This window comes from Scyliorhinus canicula, chromosome 1, assembly GCF_902713615.1.
Source record: "Scyliorhinus canicula chromosome 1, sScyCan1.1, whole genome shotgun sequence".
Classification (NCBI taxonomy): domain Eukaryota; kingdom Metazoa; phylum Chordata; class Chondrichthyes; order Carcharhiniformes; family Scyliorhinidae; genus Scyliorhinus; species Scyliorhinus canicula.
The window spans coordinates 192,467,528-192,487,456 of NC_052146.1; the positions used below are offsets into that span (position 1 = coordinate 192,467,528).

The 19,929-nt window shown below is 48.8% G+C and overlaps 1 protein-coding gene across 7 annotated transcripts in view; it reads left to right on the forward strand.

Moving 5' to 3' along the window:
- LOC119970531 (pleckstrin homology domain-containing family G member 1) overlaps window positions 1-19,929 on the forward strand; it is a 285,870-nt gene that overhangs the window by 118,912 nt on the left and 147,029 nt on the right. For all 7 annotated transcript variants that reach the window (XM_038805311.1, XM_038805331.1, XM_038805319.1 and 4 more), the window contains one exon: window positions 1,454-1,611. In XM_038805311.1, coding sequence (XP_038661239.1) covers window positions 1,557-1,611 — 55 coding nt within the window. In that variant the 5' untranslated portion in view covers window positions 1,454-1,556. The remainder of the gene's footprint in view (window positions 1-1,453; window positions 1,612-19,929) is intronic.

Below are 19,929 nucleotides of genomic sequence, written 5' to 3' on the forward strand. Positions count from 1 at the left end.
TTCTCCCTGTGTGTACCCGGACAGGCGCTGGAATGTGGCAACTAAGGGATTTTCACAGTAACTTCATTGTAGTGTTAATGTAAGCCTACTTGTGACAATAAAGATTAATTAAAAAAATCCAGGGACTGTGCAGCAGTGATACAGAATTTGGTTAAGGGGCTGAAAGCAGACAGTAATGGTGAACGGTTGCTTTTCAAAGAGAGGAAAGTACACCGGGCTCCACGGGTTAGCTTTGGAATCACTAATGACCTGAACATTGTCCTCCATATCAAAGTTTGGCAAATTGGCGAAGAGGCAGGCACATCCCAGATGCAATTGAATGTCAGGAATGTAAAGTGATACATTTTGGTAGGAAGAATGAGGAGATGCAATATAAACTAAATGGTGAAATTTAAATAGGGCTGGAAGAGCAGAAACACCTGGGAGGCTATACTCAGAAACTTTGAACATGGAAGTGCAAGTTAGGATTGGATTGAATTTGTTTATTGTCATGTGTACCGAGGCACAGTGAAAAGTATTGTTCTGCAAACAGTTCAGACAGATCATTCCGTACATGAAAAGAAAATACATAATAGGACAATGTAAATACATAGACATAGGAATTGGGTGAAGCACACAGGAGTGTAGTACTGCTCAGTAGAGAAGGCGTGAAGAGATCAGATCAGTCCATAAGAGGGTAATTTAGGAGTCTGGTAACTGAGGAAGAAGCTGTTTTTGAATTTGTTGGTGCATGTTCTCACACTTTTGTGTATCCTGCCCGATGGAAGAAGTTGGAAGAGTGAATATGCCGAGTGGGAGGGTCTTTCATTATGCTGTCTGCTTTGCCAAGGCAGCGGGAGGTGTAGACAGTCAATGGGTGGCAGGTGGATTTGTGTGATGTACCGGGCTGTGTTCACAACTCTCTGTAGTTTCTTCCAGTCTTGGGCCGAGCAGCTGCCATACCAAGTTGTGATGCAGCCAGATAGATAGGATGCTTTCTAAGATGCATCTGTAAAAATTGGTAAGAGTCGATGTGGACCTGCCGCGTTTCCTGAGAAAGTACAGGCGCTGTTGTGCTTTCTTGATCATAGCATTGACATGGGTGGATGAGGACAGATTGTTGGCGATGTGCACACCTAAGAATTTGAAGCTATCAACCATCTCCACCTGGGCCCCATTGATGCAGACGGGGTGTGTACGATACTTTGCTTCCTGAAGTCAATGAACAGCTCTTTCAATTTGCTGACGTTGAGGGAGGGATTGTTCTCGTTACACCACTCCACTAGGTCCTGTATTCTGACTCGAAGCTGTTTTTATTTGTCCCAAACAAGACATATGGGATACTTGAGGACAGATCCCTGACTGCTCTGTTACTATTTAAAGTATTTTATTTGTGCTAATTCAATGGAAATAGGAAAAGTGTTTTCAGTGCACAAATTGGAAACTCACTCTGATTCCTGTTTCCGAATGGCAGTGACCTCAGCCTTGCTACAGTACGTCCTGTCACAGTGGAAGGGGCCAGCGTTGCAGCAGGATTGAAAGTCCCAATTTGTCAAGACCAACTGAAAGCACACGAGATGGAACCAGCTGAGAAAATTTCAGACGACCTTGAAAATATGTTTGCTGCTTTCAGTAAGTAACATTCTCATCTTTTCTGAAATTCCTGTTTGTTTACGGTTCCATAATTTTCAAAAGGCGGTGTTATGTTCAACTTAAGATCCCAAAATGAGAACCCAAATATTAGTATAACTGCCGAAAGGTTACTGCACCACAGGAGCATTGACTCTGTCCAATAGGTATCTAAACATTTTATTTTCATCACATTAACAACAAAAAAATGGCTTTAACAGTTGCAACAATTCTGGAATAAAAGAGGAAACCATAACTTCCTAAACTTGCCACTATATCCCAGTTAAGCAAACCAAAATATATTAAAAACCACTCCTGAATAAAGTTAACAACCAGGTTTTACTTGCTCTTCTCTGTACAGAATCTTTGGAAAGTGATTTCGGGACCAAACTGAAACATCCCTCTTTGCAGAGCTCTAGGATCTGCGTGCACTTCAGACAGACTTGGCTCCTCCCATTAACTACATCATCTGTATCCAAAACATAAGGCATTCTTTTGTGTCTCCTTGGAAGATGTCCATTGACTCATTTGGCCAAAGCCAGGCACGATGCCCCTTATAAATTATCTACACTCTAGGGATCCTTCAAACCTCAAACTTTATTCCATTAGCTAGCTATCTGTAAACAAGTGGTTCTCGAGATCTATTAGCAAAACACTTCACTTGAAAATCAATTATTATCTCACTTTTATGATGCCGTAATCACCACTCTAGCAGTCATGCTGTCTGTATACATCTTAACTCGGGTTTTAATAACATTACTGCAAAACAATTTGCTTTATATGACAATTCCTTACATTCTTCACAAAAGAAGCAGCAATTTGTCAGCAGTGGAAAATACAGAATTGTGATAAAATTAAACCTTAGATGGGGAGGAGAAAGGACAGTGCTTGAGTAGATGGAGCTGCTTACACCATCATTTAGTGAGATCCAGGAAGTTGGATGGCCAGCAGTGTACTGGGACTAAACCAGATGAGCTTTGGGTAGAAGGGTTAGGGCAGTGAGGGAAACCATGAGGATAATGTGTTGGCTGCTTGTCATTGGGGGAGAGGTGGGGAGAAAGAGAGATGGGGCAAAAGGAAACATATCAACACCTGGACAGAAACAATTTGCAGAGCTATGAGGGAAGGGGAGAGGGACTAGTTGAGTTGCTTCTCCAGAAGCTTACAAGAACATAGTGGGCTGAATGGCCTCATTTTGCCCTGCAAACATGTCCAAGAATCTATGATTTAAACATAGTGACAAGGAAGGCCAAAGGTTCCTCACATTTTGGAGGTGTGAAGGAAGGTTAAAGGAGATGATAGAAGGATAAAAGCTGGGTCTGCATGCCAGAATGATCCTGGCATAGTGATTTTGGCAGAGGACAGCAGGTGCTAATGTTCAAGGTGATGCAGAAAAATCTGTTCTGAATGGCTACACCAGTTGTATGCTGTACATGTTCACTTATCACAGATGTCCCGAGCACTTTATAGCCAATTAAGTACTTAGTCTTTGTTGTAAAAGCCAAATAGTGAGGTATGACCAGATAATCTGTTTTAATGTTTATATGATCATAGAATCCCTACAGGGCAGAAGGTGGCCATTCGGCCCATTGTATCTACACTGAGCCTCTGAAAGAGCACCCTGCCTTGGCCCACTCCCCTGTCCCTGTAACCCCACCTAATCAGTGGACACTCTGGGGCAATTGATCATGGCCAATCCACCTGACCTGCACATCTTTGGACTGGGAGGAGACTGGAGCACCCGAAGGAAACCCATGCAGACACTGGGAGAATGCAAACTTCACAGTCGCCCAAGGCTGGAATTTAACTCTTGTGCTGTGATGCAGCAGTGCTAACCACTGTGCTACTGTGCCACCATCAAATGGTAATCTACTTGTTGGCTTTGGTTTGATTGTAACATACTTTTTTTTTATTCTGTCTTTTTTTTTTCTACTGCTTTGGAAACATTCTGAACCAGTTCATCATTTTGGATTGTCCATGGGGGGCCAGCTGGTATATTTTTAAACTCCCCACCACAAAACTATTTGTGCACCGGGATCAAATGCTAACTGTGCCCATTAATGGTACCTGTGCCAGGGCAATATGGGTAAATGTCCCAGATACCAGGGAGGAATCCTGCCATGATTTATTTTCCATCCTTACGAGAGAAGGCAGGGCCTTTGTTTTGGTTCATCTGAAACACGTCCACTTGAGTTTCTCTGCAAGGTTCTGGCTAAACCAACCTGCTGCTCGCAGGCTGCACAGCCATCTTTTCTCTCCAGATAATCCAGCAAGTTGAAGAAAATACCTGTGGGTATGGCCCATGCCATCACACTGGCAAGGCGGGGTCAGAAAAAAAACAGCTGCCAGGAATCCAGAGATTGAGGTGCCTAGGTACTGCCCAGGCCTGTCCCTCTTCCCTTGGTTCGAAACCTACCTGTGTGCTACTGGTGGATTTCCTTTGCCTGGTTCAGTTGTAAACTGACATAGCGTCATGTCGGCGAGGGAGAACTCCATATGGTGGGGGAGCCTGCTAGTTGTATTTAAATTTAGATTCTACTTTTCCGAGTCTTGTGATTTTCTGCATCTGTTTGTGCTTGCAGATGCAAAATCGTGGCCCAAATCTGTGGACCTCCACTTTGAGGCCAGTGTGCCACCACAACCAAATGTTCTACGTTCAGTTGAGCAGTTCCAAAATTGCGTCTGGTCTTCATGGTCTTTTTTATAAAAAAAAACAAACAAACAAACAAAAAAAACAATTTTGATTTGAATTTAGAATATTTTTTTATCCTGGGGAAAATAAATGAACCACGTGTGGAATTGTGCCTCTGAGAACTTGGCTGTGGTGTTTTCATTGCTGGTTTTATTTTGTACTGTGGTGGTCCCTAACCCCAGAATGTGATGTGTTAACAATGTACTGTTGACTATCCCTGTGGGTGTTTGCTTATGGAAAGCCTTCCCCACTCTCCTCCCTCTCCTTTTTTTTATAATGAAGTGAGGGTGTGCCACACCTTTCCATTTGAATTGCTATTGTCCGACCAGGAAGTTTGGGGCTCTGAAAGGTAATTCTTTAAACTCAAAAGAATCCTTCACAAAATTAGTAAGGAGTGCCACTGATTACAAGTGCTGTTATGTTATTCTCGTGTGAGTGTTTTGATGCTTTCGTTGTGTGTTAAACAAGTTAAATAGTGGGAATTCTGATTCTTTATGTACATAAGGAGAGAGTAGCAATTACCCAAGAGATAAGTGCTCATTCAGCAACTTATCCCCCTCTGGAAGTTGCAGTATTTCCTGAGCAGGTCAGTGCCTTATTTCAGTCTTCAGACATGCACTTTGATTTGCACTACATAGTTTATTTCTGAGCTATTCAGAGTGCTGTCATGAATTAGCAGCTATGCTCTGCCACTATATTTGTAAGTCATGGCATCCAGACAAAGATTAATTGCTGTATGTTTTTTAAACATTTGAACTTTTATCCACTTTATCAAATGAAACTTTAAACTTACCACCTGAGATAATTGAGAACTCCCCGGACGGAAGAGTGATGCAGTGGTTAGCACTGCTGCCTCACGGTGCCGAGGACACTGGATCCATCCCAGCCCCTGGTCACTGTCCGTGTGGAGTGTGCACATTCTCCCCATGTCTGTGTAGGTCTCACCCCCACAATCCAAAGATGTGCAGAGTAGATGGATTGGCCATGCTAAATTGCCTGTAAATTGAAAAAAATAATTGGGTACTCTAAATTTATAAACTCTCTGGGCGGCATTAAACCAAAACATTTCTGGGGCACGAACTTCCCAAAAGGGAACAAAGTTCCCGAGCGAGCGCGTTTAGCCATGTGTTTCTCGGCACTTGCAGGGGTGAGAAACACGAGGCTATTCAACATGACTCTCATTGAATAAGGGGCCTAAACGGGGAATGCAGGGCTGAGGTCCGCCTGTAATAGTTCCTTTTAAAACGGAAGTACCTTGACAGTGTTAATATTTCAAATATCTTGTGACATGTCCAAGACCTTTTTCACATCCTCTAGCTGTGGGTGTCTCCAGGTTTTCACAGCCAAGTCCCTGCCTACAGGCGTGGGAAGGAGAATATGGCAAGACGCCAAAAATTGGTTTTACGCTGGCTTGGATTTCCTGCCAGATTTTCCGCTGGTGCCAACCATGGCATATTCAGAAAACCCACTGAAGGCTGGTGTGAAACTAATATGCATCTCGCTAATGGGATGCAGATGAGGGTCTGATCAATCAAGCAGGATTCTCTGCGACACTGGAGGTAAAACATGTCGGCGTAAAACACGCTTGGAACGTATGCCAGCAGAAGTGGTGGAGTCAGAGTCATTAGGGACATTTAAGTGACTCTTGGACAAGCACATGGACAGCAGTAAATTGCAGGAGTGTAGGTTAGGTTGATCTTGGATTAGGATAAATGGTTCGCACAACATTGTGGGCCGAAGGGCCTGTACTGTGCTGTACTGTTCTATGTTCTCTATGTATGCAGATGTTGAGTCTCGCCTGGGACTGGCTCTGGGCCCTGGAACACCAACAGTGGAGCATCTGCACCTGGACCTTCCAGATCCGGTGTCCTGGAGGGGGTCCATGTTACCAGACTCCATGTTCCGAGAGTTCCATCATCATGAGGAGGACATCTTCATCAATAGTGGCTCAGTGATGTCAGTGCCGTTTCACTTTGGTGCCCAGAAACAGTGCAAAACCCCTGGGTTCATGGGACTTGCGGTTGCGGCTATGCGGAGCTAAGCTGCACGTTCGGCAGCTCCCGCCAGGAACGGACTTTTGGGCTCTTTTAAGGGCCCCCAGTGGTACTTGTTCGACGGTTCCCGACGTGGGAAGGTGTCTGCAGCGGATCCCCAGTGGTCTATGGTCTTGACCAGGAGCGGGGCCAGCAGAATAGCGGTCGCAGCGCCTAAGAAAAAGCGGGGGAAGAGAATCAAGATGGCGGCCAGCGGAGGCTTCGAGGAATGGAGGCAGTGGGCGCAGGTGCAGCAGGAGACTCTCCAGCGCTGTTTTCAGGAGCTAAAAGTGGAGCTGCTGAACTCGCTGAAGGCGAATACGGACAAGCTGCTGGCGACGCAGACAACCCAGGGGGTGGAGATCCGGGAGCTCCGACAACACGCCTCCGAAAGAGAGGATGAGGCCGCGGCCCTCGCGGTAAAGGTGGAGATGCACAAGAAGTGGCAGGAGCGGTTCGAGGAGATGGAGAACCGGTTGAGGCGGAAAAATTTGCGGACCCTGGGCCTCACGGAGAGGCTGGAAGGGTCAGACCTGGGGGCCTATGTGGTTGTTTTGTTGAACTCGCTGATGGGAGCTGGTTCCTTCCAGGGGCCCCTGGAGCTGGAGGGGGCCCACAGAATACTGGCCAGGAGGCCCAAGCCGAATGAGCCGCCACGGGCGGTGCTGGTGCGGTTCCACCGGTTCGTTGACTGAGAGTGCGTGCTTAGGTGGGCCAAGAAGGAGCGGAGCAGCAAGTGGGAGAACACGGTAGTGCAGATCTACCAGGACTGAGTGCGGAGGTGGCCAAGCGGAGGGCGGGTACAACCGGATGAAGGCGGGTCGGTGCTCCACAGAAAGAGTGTGAAGTTTGGCATGTTACAGCTGGCACGTCTGTGGGTCACCTACAAGGACCGGCACTTTTATTTTGAATCCCCGGAGGTGGTGTGGGCCTTTGTGCGGGCCGAGAAGTTGGACTCTGACTGAGGGTCGGGGGTTTGTAAATAACTGTTAACGTTTGGTGGGAAGGGTCTCTGTTTTAAGCTGTTTTAAGCTGGTTGTGTGTTTCTAGGGTGGGTGGGGTGATGTCTTTTTTTTCGGGGGCGGGGTCGGGCAGAGGGAAAGCACGGGCTTTTCTTCTGTTTCCCGCGCTGAGGGTGGATGGGGGTGGGGTCGGAGCTGAGAAGCACGGGCTTTTTTCCCGGCAAGAGCGGGAGGGGGAGGAGGAGGGTCTGCTGATGGGTCTGGGGGAGGAGGAGTAGCCCCACGTTGGGAGGGGTCTGAGGTGTGGCGGGAGCTGCCGGGGTCAGCAGAAGTTAGCTGGCTCACGGGAGTGCTATGGTGGGAGTAACGTGGCTGGGAGGGGTCCTAGCTTGTGTGTTGTGGGGGGGGGGGGGGGGCGTGTACCAGGTTGCTGCTGAAATGGCCACGAAGGACTAGGGGTTGGGCTAGGGGAGGAGAGGGACCAGCGCCCGCTCTGGCGCCTGGAGGTGGGACTGCTGGCGGATGAGAAGGCAGGTGGGCGGGTTCGGGGGTGTATCAAGAGGTACTTGGAGGCCAATGATAATGGGGACGTCTGGGTGGGGATGGTTTGGGAAGCATTGAAGGCGGAGGTTAGAGGGGAGTTGATTTCCATCCGAGCCCATAGAGAGAGGGGAGAGCAAAGAGAGATGGTGAGGGTGGACAGGAGATACGCGGAGGCCCCAGAAGATGGACAGTTGAGGGAGCGACGTAACCTTCAGGCCAGGTTCGACTTGCTGACCACCGGAAAGGCGGAAGCTCAGTGGAGGAAGGCACAGGGAGCGGTGTACGAATATGGGGAGACGGTGAGTAGGATGCTGGCGCATCAGCTTCGTAAGCGTGACGCGGCCAGGGAGATTGGTGGAGTGACGGATAGGGGAGACAATGTGGTTCCAAGGGGGGTGGACATTAATGGGGTCTTCAGGGACTTTTATGGGGAATTGTACCGGTCCGAGCCCCCGGTGGAGGCGGGGGGGAATGGGGCGCTTTTTGGACAGGCTGAGATTTCCGAAGGTGGAGGAGGGACAGGTGGAGGGGCTGGGGGTGCCGATTGAGCTGGAGGAGCTAGTCAAAGGGATAGGTAGCATGCAGTCGGGGAAGGTGCCGGGGCCGGATGGGTTTCCGGTTGAATTTTACAAAATGTATGCAGACATGCTGGGCCCCCTGTTGGTTAGGACCTTTAACGAGGCAAGGGAGGGGGGTGCTTTGCCCCCAACTATGTCACGGGCGCTGATTTCCTTGATCCTTAAACGGGACAAGGGCCCCCTGCAGTGTAGATCATATAGGCCGATCTCGTTGTTAAATGTGGATGCCAAGCTGTTGGCGAAGATCTTGGCCACAAGAATAGAGGACTGTGTGCCGGGGGTCATTCATGAGGACCAGAAGGGGTTTGTGAAGGGAAGGCAGCTGAACACCAATATACGTAGGCTTCTGAATGTTATCATTTGATGCCGGCGGTAGAAGGGGAGGCGGAGATAGTGGTCGCATTAGACGTGGAGAAGGCCTTTGGTAGGGTTGAGTGGGGGTACTTGTGGGAGGTGCTGGAAAGGTTTGGGTTCGGGGAGGGGTTTTCCAGTTGGGTGAGGCTGTTGTACGAGGCCCCGATGGCGAGCATAGCCATGAATAGGAGGAGATCGGAGTACTTTCGGTTGTACCGGGGGACGAGGCAGGGGTGTCCCCTGTCCCCTTTGCTCTTTGTGTTGGCAATTGAGCCCCTGGCCATGGCGTTGAGGGAGTCGAGGAATTGGAGGGGTCTGGTGCGGGGTGGGGAGGAGCACCGAGTGTCATTATACGCAGATGACTTGTTGCTATATGTGGTGGACCCAGTGGGGGGAATGCCGGAGGTGATGACGATCCTTAGGGAATTTGGGGGCTTTTCTGGGTACAAGCTCAACCTGGGTAGGAGTGAGTTGTTCGTCGTGCACTTGGGGGATCAAGAGGGGATTGGTAGGCTCCCACTGAAAAGGGCAGGGAGGAGCTTTTGGTACCTGGGAGTCCAGGTGGCTAGGAGCTGGGGGGCCCTTCACAAACTTGACCTCACTAGGCTGGTGGAGCAAGTGGAGGAGGAGTTTAAAAGATGGGACATGTTGTCGCTGGCGGGCAGTGTGCAGTCCGTCAAGATGACAGTGCTCCCAAGGTTTTTGTTCCTGTTCCAGTGCCTCCCCATCCTTATCCCGAAGGCCTTTTTTAGGAGGGTCAATAGGAGTATTACGGGATTTGTATGGGCGCATGGGACTCCGAGGGTGAGAAGGGTGTTTTAGGAGCGGGGGGGGGGGGGGGCTGGTGTTGCCCAACCTCTGTGTACTATTGGGCTGCCAACGCAGCGATGGTGTGCAAGTGGGTAATGGGCAGGGGCAGCATGGAAGAGGATGGAGATGGCGTCCTGCGTGGACACGAGCCTGGAGGCACTGGTAACAGCGCTGTTGCCATTCCCTCCAACAAGGTATGCCACGAGCCCGGTGGTGGCGGCTACCCTCAAAATTTGGGGGCAATGGAGACGGCATAGGGGGGTGGTGGGGGGCTCAATGGAGTCCCCGATATGGGGGACCGTATACCGGTTTGTTCCAGGGAGCATCGATGGCGGGTTTCTTGGCTGGCACAGGGTAGGGGTTAGGAGGTTGAGGGACCTGTTTGTGGATGGGAGGTTCGTGAGCTTGGGGGAGTTAGAGGGGAAGTTTGGGCTCCCTGGGGAACATGTTTAGGTACATGCAGGTTAGGGCGTTTGCCAGGCAGCAGGTGGAGGGGTTCCCTCTGCTGCCCCACGAGGGGTACGGGACAGGGTGCTCTCGGGGGTGTGGGTTGGAGGGGGGAGGATTTTGGACGTGTACCACGTCATGCAGGAGGTGGATGAGGCTTCGGTGGGGGAGCTGAAGGGTAAATGGGAAGAGGACCTGGGGGAGGAGATTGAGGAGGGGACGTGGGCGGATGCCCTGGAGAGAGTGAATTCCTCCCCTTCCTGTGCGAGGCTTAGCCTCATACAGTTCAAGGTGCTGCATAGGGCCCACATGACTGGGTCGAGGATGAGCAGGTTTTTCGGGGGAGAGGACAGGTGTGCTAGGTGCTCGGGGAGCCCAGCGAGCCATCCCCATATGTTCTGGGCATGCCCAGCTGGGGGAATTTTGGAAGGGGGTAGCAAGGACTGTGTCGAGGGTGGTGGGATCCAGGGTCAAGCCAGGCTGGGGACTTGCAATTTTTGGGGTTGCAGTGGAGCCGGGAGTGCAGGAGGCGAAAGAGGCCGGTGTCCTGGCCTTTGCGTCCCTAATAGCCCGGCGGAGGATTTTGCTTCAATGGAAGGGTGCGAGGCCCCCAAGCTTGGAGGCCTGAATCAACGATATGGCGGGGTTCATCAAATTGGAGAAGGTGAAATTTGCCCTGAGGGGATCAGTACAGGGGTTCTTTAGGCGGTGGCAGCCTTTCCTGGACTTCCTGGCAGAACGGTAGGAAAATAGGCCGGCAGCAGCGGCAACCAGGGGGGGGTGCGGTTTGTTGCGGGGGAAGGGAGAAATGTGTTTATTGAATATGCCGGGTGCTTATCTATTTCTTTTTGTAGTTACGGGGGGGGGGGGGGGGTTGGTTTTGGGGGTTATTTGTTATTTCTTTTTGTTGTTAATACAGTTTTCTTGCTGTTATTTTGTGTTTTTGAAAATCTTAATAAAAATTATTTTTTAAAAAACAAAAAAAAACCCCTGGGTTCATAATCAGTGAGCTCGGGGCTGGAAGATTCGGCGTGTTTTCCTGCTGGCCTCCCGGTTACTGCCCCTGCCACAGGAAGTAGCCTCAGAATGGGAGAATTTCACTCCCAAGAATTATTTTTTGGCTGTCAACAATGTGCTTGCAGCATTGTCCCGCCAATACCGATATAGCAGTGGCCAGATCATCATCTGGTCATTTGGGGATGAATAGTGACCAGGAAAAGGGTGAGAACACTCCTCTTTGAAATAGTGTCTCAGGAATTTTTTTAAATGATTGGTCTCCAGGACACGAGAAAAATCATAGGGAGTATTAAAGATGTTTTAAATTTTCTTTTAACTTTTGGTGTGGGAGAGGGTTGCTACTCAAGTCATCTTTTTGGATAACGCTGTCCAATTGGTGTGGGGAAAGAGAGGCATGTTAGATGTCTAAGAGTTGGGTATATGAGGATGGCCAGTTGGAGGCAGGAGATAATTTTAGTGAAACTTCCAGGAATGTATCCAACCAGACATGGCAACCCCTTCTGCTGTGGAAGAAATGTTATCTTGATGCACGTGGAACACTGCAAAGACCTTAGTCTAGGTAGGATCTAGTCTAGTTTTCAGTAGATACATTGTAAGCTGAGTGCTTTACATCTAACTTGGCCCAAGTTATTGACTCTTGTATTCACAATGTATAAATCCACATGCATTAGCAATTCAGCTTTTGCCTGAACTATGCAAATTGAAATGCAGAAGATTCTTTAAGGAAACCTGTGCAGGCCCGTTGGGGTCTGTAAAGAGAATAAATGAGTTCTGGCAAAAGTTCAATAACTCATTAGCTTGTCTCTTCTCTCCAAATGTTGAGGGTGTTTGTTCTTTTTGATTGAGGTTGTTCCTGTCTGAATTTGTTACATTTGTGATTGCAAGCATCAATGAGCATGTTACGAGTTTGATTGGTTATCTTAAATTTGTTGTTCGTGTAGCTATTAGCACACAATAAGTGCTACACAATCACAGAATCACATCTAACAGACATTTTGGATTTTGCAAGCGCAGGCTGGTTGAGTAGGGTCTGTCCCTGGCTTATTACGAGCAATCCAGGGAACATGCTGTTAGAATTGATCAGCCAATCATTAGGACATAGGGCATTGCACAGACACTGAAATTTATACATTATACATTGTTGCTCAATTGTATGGTATGCTCAACGTTTTTCTTTGACTGGTAGCCTGATCCCCTTGATGGAAAATACCAGGAATATATTCAAGCCTTGCGCCTTTGGCAACAACTTAGCCAATCAGAGTCCATTCTTGCCCATCGGTCTATCCTTATCCTGTATACTGAATTGTTGTGAAGTTTGGCATTCTTGCATTTGTCCAGATGACTGCAAGATGAAAAACAACACAGGTTTCTCTTTTCGGCAGTACTCTACTTCAGAGACAAGTGAAATGTTCTGTTGGGGGTATAGTGACGTGACAATTAAATATAAAATGAGAAGGACTATTTCTGTATGGTGCAAACCCATTTAAATAATGTCACGCTTTGTTTCCTGCATGGTGGGAATATAGACTCCCAGGGACGTGTTTGGGGAGGGGCCATTAGATTGACAACTTGAGGCCCCTAAAACCAGAACCCCTTAAAACCAGAACCAATGAAGAACTGGGGCCAGGAACTTGGAGGGAGGGGGTGTGACCGGGAAGTGTCGACTTTCAAGGCATTGAGATAGACGTCATGAAGGACTGGCAGACACGTTTGAGGAAGCTTGCTTGGATTTGGGTTAGATGTTGGGTATTTGTCTCCACAGTCTATTGGCTTATACAGTGAATATGAATTTCTGCAGACTGGATGATCTTGGACGTGTATTTGCACTGTATCGCGTGAGACACCAGTCTGGCTTTGTGACACATGAACAGGATTAGCAACAACATCTGGTGTGGCATTTGATATTGAGTTCAAATAGTCCTAAGCTACAAATTCATGAGCCATTTTTAGTACAAAGCATTCAGCTGTCAATTATACAAATGTTTCCAGGTCAGGGTGTAATAGGAAACTTCCTTCATTAAATTTGGGTATGTACTTCTGTTCCAAAGCACATGGAAGCAATGTGCAGCATTTCTGTTTTAATTCCATTGAATGAATATGTATTCCACCTCCCTTGCAAAATTGGTATTCGGTATCTAAACTGGGCAAATGACTTGCTCTGCAGTTATATAAATTTGAAGCAATTAGTTTTTTGTACAATTCCAGATTTGAATGCTAATTTGGCAAGTAGTTTAGGAAGGGAAGTTCAGGTTGGACAATCTCCATTAGTTACTTGAAGTAATAATCATTAAAAAGAAAATACGGTGTCAAGATTAGGGAGATCAGTTAAATTGAGTGGTCACAGTGAGGCGAAGCAATGCTTTAAATCGAGAGAGAACGATGGAGATGTACAGTTTTTAAGCTGTGTACAAAGGAAGTTATTGCCAGGTTGATGTCTTGATGAGTCTCCATTCAGTCAAGGAGAATGAGCAGGAGGAAGTTGGGAAGAACTGGAAGAGGGCTCAATGCACTGACTGTTGTTTCTCTATCTTCACGTGAAGGATGAAGTTGTGGAAGAATTCACGAGCTGGCAGCCCAAAATGTAGTTGTATTCATACCAGCCTGTATGATGCAAACGTTTTATAAGCTTTCTCATCCGATGCAATCTCCGCTCTATAGGGCTGTCTCAAGTGGAGTTTGAACCCTGAGCTTTCTGACTCGGGCACAATATTATTACCTGAGCAGTCATGATATTATTACTCCTCTGCAGTCATGATTTTAATATCAATACTCACTTTACCAGATTGTATCTATGATCTTTAGTGTTTTTATACTGTTTATTAAAATAATCCTGACTTTTATAATTCCAGCTTGCAACTGGAACCTTCTGCGTAATTGATATTTAGTCATACATGGGTATTCTTGAGACTTATGGGCATAGGCCTATACAGTTGCCAACTCTGGACATTCTCCTGAAGGGAGATATCATGTGACCATCTTTTTCTCTTCCCCGCCCCCCCCCGCAACCACTCCCACAATTGAAAAACAACCATCTATTTGGATGATTCTTTAACAGCCTTTTTCCATATCCAATATATTTTTTTAAAATTTAGAGTACCCAATTCATTTTTTTTCCAATTTAGCGTGGCCAATCCACCTAAACTACACCTCCTTTGGGTTGAGGGTGTGAAACCCACACAGACACTGGGAGAATGTGCAAACTCCACACGGACAGTGACCCAGAGCTGGGATCGAACCTGGGACCTCGGTGTCGTGAGGCCGCAGTGCTAACCCACTGCGCCACCGTGCTTCCCCCAATATTTTTATAACCAGAAATAAGTGTTCAAAGAATTTGTCTCCCAGCTAATTCCTGGAGATTAATCTTTAAATCCTAGAAACTCCAGGGTAATTCCTGTAGGGTTGGCAACCCCTAAACCTACTGTTGATTGCTTTGAGAGGTTGGTCATAAGGCACATCAACTCCAAACTCCCAGAATGTCTAGATCTTTTACAATTTGCATACCGCCACAACCGGCCCACAGCAGACGCCATCTCCCTGGCCTTGCACACATCCCTGGAGCATCTCAACAACAAGGACTCCTACATCAGACTCTTATTTATTGACTACAGCTCCGCCTTCAACAACATAATCCCAGGCAAGCTCATATCAAAATCCAAAACCTAGGACTTGGCTCCTCACTCTGCAACTCGATCCTTGACTTTCTGACCCATAGACTGCAATTTGTCGCAAGATTTGGCTCCAACTCCATCTATATGTTTGCTGATGACACGACGGTAGTTGGTCGGATCTCGAACAATGAGTCAGAATACAGGACGGAGCTAGAGAACCTATGGAGTAGTATAACAACGCCAATCTCTCCCTCAATGTCAACAAAACTAAAGAGCTGGTCATTGACTTCAGGAAGCAATGTACTGTACACACCCCTGTCAGCATCAACGGGGCCGAGGTGGAGATGGTTAGCAGTTTCAAATTCCTAGGTGTGCATGTCACCAACAATCTGTCCTGGTCCACCCATGTTGATGCTGTGACCAAGAAAGCACAACAGCACCTATACTTTCTCAGGAAACTTGAGGAAATTTGACTCTTACCAACGTTTAGAGATGCACCATAGAAAATATCCCATCTGGCTGCATCACAGCCTGGTATGGCAACTGCTCAGCCCAACCTGAAGAAGGAGCCGTGCTCCGAAAGCTCGTGTTTGAAACAAACCTGTTGGACTTTAACCTGGTGTTGTAAGACTTCTTACTGTGCTCACCCCAGTCCAACGCCGGCATCTCCACATCAAACTATAAGAAACTACAGAGTCGTGAACACCGTCCAGTCCATCACACAAACCTGCCACCCATCCATTGATGCTGTCTACACCTCCCGGGCATTGAGCCCAGGGACACCACGATTGCTGCCCTGGTGCTCAGAGGGGTGTGGGGAAGCTATCACCCTTGGCTGGGAGGGGAGATAGGGGTCACAGTGTCCACGGGTCTGCTATACCACCCCTGGACTGTGGTCACCTTCCAAGGCAACCCCAGCCCTCCTGCCCACCGACCACCCATAACTACCACTGACTGCAGAGACTTCTAGCAGCGGCACACAAGAGGTCAGGGGGGTGATGACCTGCTGAGTGCTGGTACTCCTCAATCTATGTCATAGTCTGACCCCTGCCTGTCTGCTGAGTGCTTGCTCGCACCCACATGCATGTGGTGTGCCAGGGTGTGGGACAGGTACATCCAGGACCTCGTCTCCAAGGAGCTGGGGCATCGTATCGGAAGAAAGTGCCAGAGGAGTTGTATTGATTGAGGTCAACTTTTTTAATGCTATACACATGTCCCCAACTACCTCCTCGGTATTCTTTGACCTGCTTAGCCTTCTGTGCTTTACCGCTGTGCCTAGGTGTGTCCCCAGGAAGCACTTCGGAGGGCTTCGGCACACTTGCCGGCAGCATTGCCCTGCTGTATCACCCTGTACCGGGTGCTGCCTCCGCGACGCGCCGTTGTTGGGGGAATGTGTCTCTGAGGAGCTGGTGGGCACCATCGCCACTCCATAGGGTGACTCCAGGTTGGTGCCAATAGGGCCCTGGGGTTCCCCTCCGGTCAGAGGGGCAGCTGAAGCGAGCCCCGGCTGTCCTTGCATCATCTGGGTCTGGCAGCCCTGGCGGTTCCCCAACGTCTGCAGCACAGCATTGAAACTCTCGGTGATGCTCATCAGCGACTTTGAGACATGTTCCGCAGCGCCTCAGCTATGCCCACATGAGACTGGGAGACCTCTCCCTTGACCTGGATGTGTTCTGGAGGGCCTCGGAAATGCCCACCTGAGACTGGGATATGCCCCGCAGCACTCCACCTGGTACTGGGTCATGTCCCCCAGCAACTGGAAGATGCGGTCGAGTCGTTCAGGCATGGTCATCATTGAATGAGCTACGCCTTGGACATCACCATTCATGCTGATAACATCGTGCACCCGGCTCTCCACTGCGGTTGCCACCCTAGCAGTGTTGGCCTCGGTGCCACACTGCCGGCACCATCGCCTACACCAGTAACCTCTGATGGACCTGGAGTGTCACTGACATCCCCCTCTGAATCTCTTGGCCACACCATATCGTCTGCATCAGCTCCGGGTAAACCTGATCCAAAGGCTCAGCATCTGACTGGGAACCAGCGGAGTCCTGCGATCCAGCAGACCTCTTGCTGACTTCCTGGACATTCCTGCCTCCACCTGATCTGCATCGACAACTGTGTGGTGCTCACCAGATTGTGCCCCAGAAGCCTGTCCACTGCTGTTGCCACCTAGGTGTGTCTCTGTGCGCTGGTGAGGGTGACAACTGTGCCGCAAATACAGTGGTGTCCTCCGATCTCCCCTCCAAGGTATTCTCGGGGGAGGGAGGGCGTGGTCTACATAGCATTAACAACTGTGTGACACCTCTGCAGCGTATGCCAACCTCTGTCAGTGACGAGTCTGCCCTTGGCCACCCCTGCGACCTCCAGGGCCCATTCTCATAAGGGGTGAGGACTCTTTGAGGGTTGAGGCTGGGTCCTCACCTGCCTGTGAGCCTATTTCTCCTGAAGCCTGCAGATAGATAGGCCCATGAGCCTTTGGATCCGGTTTACCCGGAGCTGATGCAGACGATATGGTGTGGCCAAGAGATTCAGAGGGGGGATGCCAGCGACACTCCAGGTCCATCAGAGGTTACTGGTGTAGGGAGGGGACGCGGAATGGGTGGCACTGCTGGACATGGGTTGGCCGGGGTGTGCAGGGCAGGAGCAGTGCCGGGTGCATTCCTGGCCGGGGGGGGGGAGAAAGAGAGGTGGATGCGCTCTGGTGGAGGTTTTCATCTTATGGTGCTGGTCCTCCTGGTGGCACTCCCGAGGCTGACTGCCGCTGCCACTCCCTCCCCAGGTGGCACATGCTGCCCTGTGGCCAACCATTCGAGGCCCTCTGAGGTTGGGGGGGGGGGGGGGGGTGGAAACACGGGACATGCCGTCTGGCCTCGAGCGCGTTCAACAATTTATCCAGGTTAGCAACCCTGAATCATGGGGCTGGTCTCCTCGACGACATGGCTACAAGCTGATTGGGATTGGCTATGTAGGCACGGTAGCAGGGGGCTGGCGAGCGTGGTCCCAGCGATCAGCCGGCAGGAACATTATTTGTGGTGTGAAGCCCATGGGGTCTCTAAGTGGACTAATTAATGTTTTGTAGCAGTGACGGCCTTGTCGGCCCGAGCGTTGGGAAGCTTGTGGCAGTTCCCACTCGCTACCACACTGCTCCCAAGATGTTAGTCGTTCAGGAGAATACGATCTGCAGTTATTTTTATTTTTTTAGTGGTTTTTAAAAAAAAAATTCAGGCGTACCCAATTCATTATTTCCAATTTAGTGTGGCCAGTCCACCTATCCTGCACCTCTTCTGGGTTGTGGGGTGAAATCCAAGCAGACACGAGGAGAATGCACAAATTCCACGGACTGTGACCCAGAGCTGGGATCTAACCTGGGACCTCGGTGGCATGAGGCAGCAATGCTAACCACTGTGCCACCGTGATGCCCTATCTGAAGTTCTAATGGTTTGAGTGAGCATTAATCCTGGGACTATTGAAGAGAGTCTAGTTGATCCCGGATTAAGAACCCTCCACTATTGGTTCTTCTCTGTACGCTAATGAATGCAGAGAACAGGACATAACCAATCAGCAGGCAGAACACTTGCAGGTGGTTTCCCACTATAAAAGGCACGAGGCACTCGCACTCCGCCTCTTTCCACTGGTGACATCTACAGTGTGCGTCAGGGTGTACATATCATATAACTCCTACAGCACGTGGCTGAGCGCTAATCTGGTTCAATCAGACAGATTAATCACACTAGGTTAGCAGAGAGTCGATCTCAAGAGGATTGAGCTAACTGTGACCAATTCAATAAATCATCTTGAACTAACTTCAAGATGTGGAGTATCTCTCGGATAAAGTTGCAGCCCATATTCTTATTGTGCTTAACACAACATTATGATGTGAGGCAGGTCTCTACTAACCACTATTGATTCTTTCCTTGGGGAGATATAACAGCAAGTTAAGTGTGTATGTCATTCTCCAAGACCTGTACAGGACTGCTCTCAGCCACTTCATTGCATTCCTCCAAAATCTGGTTCCCAAACCACTACTACATTCTTCGGACAAGGGCTTGACTGCCTTACCCAGGGTACCTTTCAATCCATCTTCCCAAGTTCTCCAAAGCACGGCAAGGTTTTATATTTTTATTAAGCCAAATTCTGGTACGAGTTAGTTTTCTTCAAATAAATGATTCCCTTTCTTCAAATAAATGATTCCCTATATTTGGAAGGGGCATTGAAATTCCGTAGGATCGTTTTTTAAAAAAATGTTTAGTGTTGACAAGCTTTTGGCCCAATTTAACTGCTATGTTTTACATTGTTTGCCAAATAAAATCATGTGTAAAGCAATAAAGTGTATTTAAATAAAACTTGCTCCAATGCTCAGCAGTCGGGGTATTTGAAAGGACGGATTTTAAACTTGGCTGAATGGTACCAGTTTTAAAATTATTTCTAGACATTGGCCCAGATATCGCTGGAAAAAATTAATAATGGTCCTCCGTCATTCATTCATTAAACACACCAATTGTGGCAAAAAAAAGATGTGGATATAATTCTCTGCAAATTGCTTGATGACTGGCTCGCCTTTAAATCAGAAAAGAAATCACACCATTGATGTGAGCCTGACCTTTGAATTTACTGCAATTCAATCTTGCCTTTCATTTTAAAATTGGTCATTCATGTCATAAGGACCCTGTTAATGATGTAATTTGTGGTTCTTGCGCGCCACAGCGCTCAATCCTACAGGTAGTAAGTTTATTTTATTTTATTTTAAAATTGAGTCATCCGTTGTGGGAGTATTATTACGCCAGTCTCGTCATCTACATTCTGTTGGCGCCGGACGGTCATGTGTTTCATGTTCAGATATGTCCTGGGGGGGGGGGTGGCGTCAGCGAGGGAGTGTCTGGGGGGGGGGGGCCACTATCTGGCAGGTCAGGACCACGCGGTCTGGTACCTTGTACGGTGCAACCGCTTCGGATCTGATGTGACACAAATTGGGGGCTCGATTCTCCGATACTGAGGCTATGTCCGGAGGAAGTGTCTCGTTTTGCGCTGAACAAATCGGCGTGGCCCCAGCACCGATCCTCCGACCGGTGAGGGGCTAGCAGCTGTGCCATGCAAAACACACGGTCTTCACGGAATAAACGGCCGGAGAATTGCCGGGTCCATGATCGCGCATGGTGACGACCTGCAGTGGTTACGCCGTACAACATGGCACCGGATACGCGTGACCTGCCTATTGGTCCCCCCCCCCCCCCCAGACAGTAGCACGCCGCTCTCTTTTCCCCCCCCCCCTCAACT